The sequence below is a fragment of the Engraulis encrasicolus genome, chromosome 2 (genome assembly GCF_034702125.1).
Source record: "Engraulis encrasicolus isolate BLACKSEA-1 chromosome 2, IST_EnEncr_1.0, whole genome shotgun sequence".
Lineage (NCBI taxonomy): Eukaryota > Metazoa > Chordata > Actinopteri > Clupeiformes > Engraulidae > Engraulis > Engraulis encrasicolus.
In genome coordinates this window covers 51,489,428-51,497,939 of record NC_085858.1, presented here as the reverse complement: position 1 = coordinate 51,497,939, position 8,512 = coordinate 51,489,428, and the positions used below count along the sequence as shown (strand labels likewise).

Genomic DNA, 8,512 nt, shown 5'->3' with positions numbered 1-8,512 from the left:
ACGTAAGTAAAGTTTTGCAGGTAGAAGAGTCTGAACATTCAAAATGGAGAAGATACCCCTTTTCATGTGTGAAAAGAACAATTTTCCCAGTCATAGTGAGTACTTACCACCACAATCAAGTTTTAAGTATTTGTGAAAAACATTTGTGAAAGGGCAGCATGAATTGTGGAAATAAAAATAAAATATTTAACACAGAGCACCTTTAAAACAATTCCGGTCGACACACACATGCTCATTGCTACGTGATGACCATAGAGGCAGCGACGCAAACCCAGATTATGCATCCTCTGTCCAATCAAAATGCTTTCTGATCCCCAGACATTTATTCGGAATGGAATGAAAGTGCTTCATGTAAACTCGACGGGAAACAATTTGAATTCCAAACTATTTAATTCCGATCTATTTCTTCAGAATGGAAAACATCATGTAAACATGGCACGTGTCCCAGACGTTAGTTCTGCTCGCTTTGGTCACTTTTAGTCTGAACAGCCCTTTAAACAGGACATCCGTTAGTGCTTTACTGCTGGTGTCTGGAGTTTTAGACCCATGTATGAAAACATTTTTTGCTGTCATGACCAGTCGATACACAAAGCACCCCCCACCCCACCCCCAAGACACTGTGATTAACTCTCTCTACGAACCAACCTTCCACCCTCACCCCCACTTTCTCTTTCCCAAATTCCCAATTCATTAGGCTCTTCAGTGACATCAACAGACCAGTTGTTTGTATGCTTAAAGTTTAAGCTTCAGTGTGCTCCAGCTTTTTTTCTCATCCAAAATTTGTCCCTCTCACCGTGATGCACATACAACCTGCAAGTTCCAAATTCACAGTTTACAGTATGAAAACAAAGTCTTGTAAGAGCATGGCACTTGCCCCCGTACCCCACACCCCAGCCGCTCCCAGTTCCCCATGTTGTGAGTTGCTCTCTCTCTCTCTCTCTCTCTCTCTCTCTCTCTCTCTCTCTCTCTCTCTCTCTCTCTCTCTCTCTCTCAATTCTGCCTCCTGTCCTCCTCCTAATCCTCTTCTTCCTCCTCCTCATTGGCTCCGCCCCCCTCCTCATCTGGTGGTTCCGTTTGCAGAATGTTAGGTAACTCAACCGCTGTGACCTTTGACCCCATGCGCTCTTCTGATTGGTCGGTAGGCTCGGAATCCTCCGGAAAGTCTGTGATGACAGGGGGTCAGATTTGGAGGTCAGTGACGAAGGCTAGGTGTGTGTGTGTGTGTGTGTGTGTGTGTGTGTGTGTGTGTGTGTGTGTGTGTGTGTGTGTGTGTGTGTGTGTGTGTGTGTGTGTGTGTGTGTGTGTGTGTGTGTGTGTGTGTGTGTGTGTGTGTGTGTGTGTGGAGAGGGGGCGGAGTGACTGAGTGTGTGTGTGTGTGTGTGGTGAGACGGGTGGATTGGAGGTGAGTGCTGTGGGCGGTGAGGGCAGTGTGTGTGTATGTGTGGGCGGTGGTGACTGTGTGGGTGCCGCCAAGGACCATGGATTACGAAAAACCCTCGCTCATTCACTTGACAGATTAACAGAATTATTGTTTTAGAGGGACACAGACAAATGAAACAGACAACCAGTAACATCAAACATTTAGGGCAGGCATGATTTAGACAGTTATCATTCAGCCTCCCACAGATCATACAATTCACTCACTTTCACCCTGATATCTATACAGTACATGTACCCAGGGCTACTGACAGCTTTGACTACATACAATGTAGTGGCGACCACCAGATGTGAATGGATGGATGAATGGACAAATGGATGGGTTGATGAATGAAAAGATGGACAGATGTATGTATGATGGATGGATGGATGGATGGACAGATAGATTTATGAATGTCTAAAATATTGGATGGACAGACGTGTATTGATGGTATGTGTTTGGATAGCTGGATGAGACGGAGAGATGGATGGAAGAAAAGATGGCATGGATAGATGGATGAACACATGAATGGCTGCGTGGACGGAGGGAGGAATGGGTGGATGGAAGGAAGGTTGGACAGACAGATGACCCCACTCACCCTCATCACTGTCCGGGCTTAGTGAGGTGCTGCCCCCCTCTGGTGAACTCTGAAACTTCAGCATGTGGGCCTGAGCCATCTTCTGTACAACTGCAAGAACATAGTGCACAAACAGCATACACACAACTTACACATAAAGACAAGCATGTTAATGTACACACACGCAGGCATGCACACACTACACAGACAAACACACACATTATGTACAGTTATGTAGCTACTATGTAGATATAACCTGATTTTCATCGACTTTCAGATCTCGTACCAAGATTCTGGTCAGGTGAGAAAGTACTTGAACAAGCTTTTTTCCTTACTAATTTAGCAATGCTGCAGGCGTTGCGTCATTAGGAGGCCGTAGCCTGGCTAATGTAGATATGCAGAGGTAGTATGTGTAAATGATATGTTGGATTTGTGTAATGTGTTCTGTATAAGCACGTACAGTATATTTAATCTCTACTCATTCAAGTATCTCTACCCATACCCACTTTAACTTCCACCACTCACAACAACCGCCCTCACTCACTCAATCCAAGTCATGCTTGTGTCTCGTCACCCGCTCGCTCCTTTTTGTGTCTATTAGAATGCTTTTAGAGTTAGCCTGGCGCTGCCATCCTACATACTTCCACCCAAAGAGTTTGGCTCCGTACATAGTTTGGCCCAGCCCTCCTAGCTCGGTTCGCTCACCGTTCTGCCAATCAGCAAACAGTTGACAGTCGTGACGCAGAACTCACTCACAGAGTCCGTTACTGATTGGTTATGGCAACACTATTCACATTTTTGTCTTGTTATTTGTATGCTTTGGCAACACTGTATCATAACAGTCATGCTGACAAAGCACAATTTGAATTTGAATTTGAATTCGGAGCTCCAATTAATTTAAATAGCAGAGTAAGGTCAGACCATCTCCCACCTTCCATGGAAACGGATTCCTCTTAGCTTGTTCCAGACTGTGCGATGGAGTCAACAGTCGGCTTTCACCCAGGTTAGCTTAGAGTGTGATGGCAATGATGGGCGCTCACAGATAGGGACGAGGTGGTGCTAAAGCACCTGCCCCTTTACCCTACTGGACAAAAAAATGCCCTTTTTGAACATTCTTTTTTGACTCAAGTTTTTGTCTCAATGCACTGTGGTCCATGTTGACATGAATAATTTACACATGCTCCATGATTAAGCGCATGTGACAATAATGCCCCAATATCATATTAAACCTCTATAGCCTAGTAATAAGTTCCACATGGCCCCCAACCCCACCTTCTTCAGCACCTGCCCCCCCCAAAATGTCTGTGCACGCCACTGATGGCGATGGAATACATCAAGGTCGGGGCAAGGTCAGGTCTGTATGAAGTCTCCAGTGTCTGCTTAATGAAACTAGCCAGTTGGCCTGTCATCACTTCAGCCCTTAGCTCCAACAGGCCTCTCTGCCTTCATTCTCCTTGGCAGAATGCTGAGTCACACACACACACAAATGCAAGCACACACACGCGCGCGCGCGCACACGCATGCACACGTGCACGAGCGCATACACACACACACGCGCACGCACACACACACACACACACACGCACACACACACACACACACACACACACACACACACACACACACACACACACACACACACACACACACACACACACACACACACACACACACACACCCCTCTGTGCCCCTCTCCAGGCTAATATCCAGACAAGGTCACTCTGCCCTACAACACGGCCCCTTATGGAGCCCAATAGAAAAGTGTGTGTGTGTGTGTGTACGTGTGTACGTGTGTGTGTATTTCAGCATTTCTTGTATGTCTGACTGCTTATCAGTATTTTTGTGTGCCGTGTGTGTGTGTGTGTGTGTGTGTGTGTGTGTGTGTGTGTGTGTGTGTGTGTGTGTGTGTGTGTGTGTGTGTGTGTGTGTGTGTGTGTGTGTGTGTGTGTTCATCTCTGTGTCTGAAGGGATTACGAATGAGGACAGCTGTGCAATGACTTCATGAACCCTCTGCAGCATCCTGGATTACTGGAGAGCACAACTAGCCACACATAGACACTGACAGAATTCCATATATTCACACACGTACACACACACACACACCACACACACACACACACACACACACACACACACACACACACACGCACACGCACACACACACACACACACACACACACACACACACAGCTAAAGAATTCTAAACTGTGCCCACACCAAAACAACCCCTAACCTTAACCTATTAGTGATCACTTTTTCTTTTACCAGTGACAACAAAACTACCAAGAAAAACTGTTAGATTTTATGGGGCCGAAATTGTGGATTTTAATATGTTTGTGGGGACATCTAGCACCCAAAATAGTTGTTAGGTGTACACGCACACACGCACGCACACACACGCGCATGCGTGCACACACGCACACACACGCACACACACTCATTTGAAAATCCTTTATACACGCACACAGGTGTGTATGGCCATCTAAGCCATATAATCACACTTGACTAGCATGCAATGTTGTAGAAAGAATAACAAGGAAACAGAGAAACCTTCTCAGCTCCCGTTGCCTCTGCAATTTGCAAAATCCGCTATGCACAGACACATGGTCAAAGAGACAGGCAGTATTCAATGACAGCATGCTTCTACAAAGCTCCTTTGTCCTAACCTCTTGATAATCTGACGATTCCCTCTACATTTCTTTGGGGGTAGTTTATGTCATGGTTCACTGATAAGTCGTCGTCAAGTTCTCCATCTGCTACTTGACGTCATTTTCTTTCATCCAATGACAGCATTTTGTTAAAAACCGATTGTGATTTTATGACCAATTATCTATTATGCATGACTTACTCATTGCTATTCTCATACAATTCGCTGTCTGTAATGTTTTGTGAGGTCGGAACCATGGATTTCCGCTGGGAAATTCAGGCACAGCAGTCAGAGCGCGAGCACTCACCTTGGAGTGATGGGGGCTGGTAAACTGCAATGTTTGATCTCATGTGTTTCAGGACACCGTTTTCTTCTGTTGTATTCTGATGAAAGAGTGGAATCAAGTTAGGTTCTTACAACAAGATGACAAAACACTTTAAGATGCCATTAGCCCATCAGCATGACCATTACTGCATGGAAACATTTTTAAATGCAGTAAATCCACAGTAAATCCTGTAGTAATACATGCCGTTATGAAATACAGCACATCAGGATAACAATATTTTGGTCAACAATATTTTTTTTATCTGTTCTGTGGCATACCACAAAGCAACTGTAATAAAGCTGAGCGTTCGTTTTTTTGTTTTGTTTTCGTTATTTGTCCTGCAATGTCAAATCTCGAGAAAACTGTAATACTGTAGTTTAATTCATAGCCTTGTATGGCAACAAGAATAATCTCCTCTCAGAGGACCCATCTTAGCCATAACGTGGAGAGAAATGTCAATTGACTGGATCTTTACGTATGGCAAGGTCAAGGTGGCGGTACCTCACCTGGTGGCTGCAGAGGTCGTCCTCAGGAGTAGGGTGGTCTGTCAGTCTGAAGAGAGTCGCGGGCGTTGGCCTCCTCCGTCGGATCTGGAAACAGGTGCAGTGTTGGCTTTAGTAGGCCTACGTACGGTAGGCTACTTCATGCCTGGGAGCTGGGACCCTGGATCTCAAATGGTGCATTTGTGCACTTCAGTGTTCATGTTTTAGTGCGTATTGCACATTAGTTACGCACTGAAACATAGTGTCCGAAGTGCACAAGTGCGCCAGATTCATAGCCTGTATATGCCTGGGCATCAGTGCTATGTGGTGGAGTGTGTGGTTTAAGTGTTTACTGTTAGTCTTAGCATCACTGCTATCTGTTGGAGCGTTTGCGTTACTGTTTATGCCTGAGCATCACTTTTATCTGCTGCATTCGGGTGCATTTTCATACAGTATATCGACAACAACTTTTTTCCAAATTTCTATCTACCCAGTTTTTAGCAAGACTGGTCTTGACCTAAATTTGGCAAATGGTGTTTATACACACACTAGCATGACAGAATACTTGATATTCCAATCATATTTGTGATGCTGAAATGCATGCCTCATGGGTCATGTGGACGTGCGATAGATAAGCTGATGTCCAGGCCAACGGTCACATGGGGTTACCGCTCAACAGAAGCGGGTCAGGGCCACATCTGGGTCACATCTGGACCAGATTATCCCTGTCTAGCCTAGCCTAGCCTAGCCTAGCATGTTGTGTACAGTGTGTTGTTATTGGGCCACACCCGGGATACATCATCTGGACCAGATTATCATCGTCTAGCAATAGCCTTGCCTAGCCTAGCCTAGCTAGCATGTTGTGTACACTGGAAAAAATGCAATATACACTAAAAGCTAGTGGCGTATTGGTGATGCAACAACATGGACTGGATCTGGATCCCTGGCGGGATTACATAACGGAGAGAGAGAGAGAGATCAGAATCAGAATCAGAGAGAGAGAGAGAGAGAGAGTCAGAGAGCAAGAGGGAGAGGGAGAGAGGGGGCAGAGAGGGCACTGTGGTGAAAGAGAGAGGCAGAGCAAGTGATGGGGAGAGGGCAGTAAGAGCCAGAATGACAAAAAGGAAGAGAGGGGGATGGAGAGAGAGAGAGAGAGAGAGGACAGCAATAGAGAGGTGGAGGCATCCGGTGAGGTAGAAGGGACAGATTGGGGAATTATGTTTGGACATCTCCTGTGTTCCTGTTGCCATCTCTCTGCACTGTTGCACTCCAGCTCTCCTACGGTACACTATGCTCAAAAACTGTCCTGCGTCTCATTGGGCTACATGCAGTTACAGTACATGCAAACAATAGTGTCAGTATTCGGTGGCAGTGGCAGTACTTGGTTTGCCAATTCATTGCGAATGTGGCATTGTTTGAATATTCCGGTTGCAGGGCACTGTTCCACGCATGTAAACGGAATATTCCGGAACTTGTCTTGGACTGAACGCTTACAATATATCATCTGAAACCAGAATATTCTGCGCATGTAACTGAGCTGATTCCAACGCCCTGCTGTGTTTCTCATTGGAACAGCCTTTCAAAACCCTGCTCTGTGTGTCTCATTCAAACACTGCCTCTTCTCTGTGGATTTTCACTGTAATTACCCCCTTTCCTGTCATGGCAAAGTGAAAGTGAAGTGAAGTGAAAGCCCAATTGGGAAACTCCAACTCCCATTGTCATTGTGACACAGCACTCCACAGCACACTGCACACAACGAAATTGCATGTATGCCTCTCCCGTGCACGTGTTCTGCCTTGCGACCTCTGTCCCCTCTTCTCTCTGCATCCTTTCTCTCAAATGAACCATAACGTTTTGAAATGTACGCACTCTAACTGAACCAGTATATCCCATGAAAGAAATTGCTCAAAATCATTTTGAAGAAAATAATAGGCCTAAGTACACTTTAATTTCAAATGAATCACCCATGACTGGTCTTGCCGACAGCAGCGGCAACATGTAATCAGGATAGTGTAACATTTGGCTGAATGTGTTGTAGTCAATCCCTGTAACTGTTATAAAGAATCCAGCAAATTTTTAAATATAGTTCAACAGATGCACCCACGTACACACACACCACACACACACACACACACAGACACCACACACACACACACACACATACACACACACACACACACACACACACACACACACACACACACACACACACACACACACACACACACACACACACACACACACACACACACACACACACACACACACGTACGCTCACAATAACACCCGCATTCACAATCTTCATGCAATCACGCAAGCACATGTTCAACAGCTTTGCATGCCCTTAAGCCTCCACCTACACACGCGTATGCTTAAAGACATACGAATATGTACTCGTGCTCTCGAGCAGATAGCCACCGCCCACACACACATGCATGTTTGGAACATTTATATACTCACACACACTCTCTCCCTCTGGAGCCATCCGTCCTCCAACCACCCACACACACACGTTCACACACATTCACAAGTTTAGTACAATAGACTAACACACAGGTGTAACACACTGCGCACACACATGCACGGACGCATGGACACACACACAGGCATGCACGGGGATGCACATTTTTTTTCACAGCTCCTTCCACAATTAACACAATTCCACAGAGACTGTTTTTAACCCCTTAAGACACGGCTTTATACATTTGTTGTTACCAGTATGATAATGACCAAGTCGTGGTGCATTACTAAAGGGCCTGTGTTGTGCCATAGTATTGTAGTGCTATGGTAGTTACATTTCAATGACTATTACACCATGCCACTGGAGGTACGGCGCGCATTAAGGGGCTACAAACTATAGTCACGATGGCAAATGGATAGCTGGTCTCATTGATAGTTATGCAAAGTGAAAGCCTTTAATCAGGTCCTGCTCCAGTCCCAGGTCTCCTCCACAGGTTCACAATGAATCACGAGAGAGAGAGAGAGAGAGAGAGAGAGAGAGAGAGAGAGAGAGAGAGAGAGAGAGAGAGAGAGAGAGAGAGAGAGATACTAGATGGATAGATAG

The 8,512-nt window shown here is 45.6% G+C and overlaps 1 protein-coding gene across 1 annotated transcript in view; it reads right to left on the bottom strand.

Moving 5' to 3' along the window:
* Positions 1-399: 399 nt before the first annotated feature.
* Positions 400-8,512, bottom strand: part of LOC134465089 (protein phosphatase 1 regulatory subunit 1B-like) — a 17,786-nt gene continuing 9,673 nt past the window's right edge. The window contains exons 2-6 of the mRNA XM_063218531.1: positions 5,473-5,556; positions 4,949-5,024; positions 2,016-2,105; positions 1,045-1,163; positions 400-405 (exon numbers count right to left, since the gene is read on the bottom strand). Of these exons, the coding sequence (XP_063074601.1) occupies positions 400-405; positions 1,045-1,163; positions 2,016-2,105; positions 4,949-5,024; positions 5,473-5,556 (375 nt within the window). The remainder of the gene's footprint in view (positions 406-1,044; positions 1,164-2,015; positions 2,106-4,948; positions 5,025-5,472; positions 5,557-8,512) is intronic.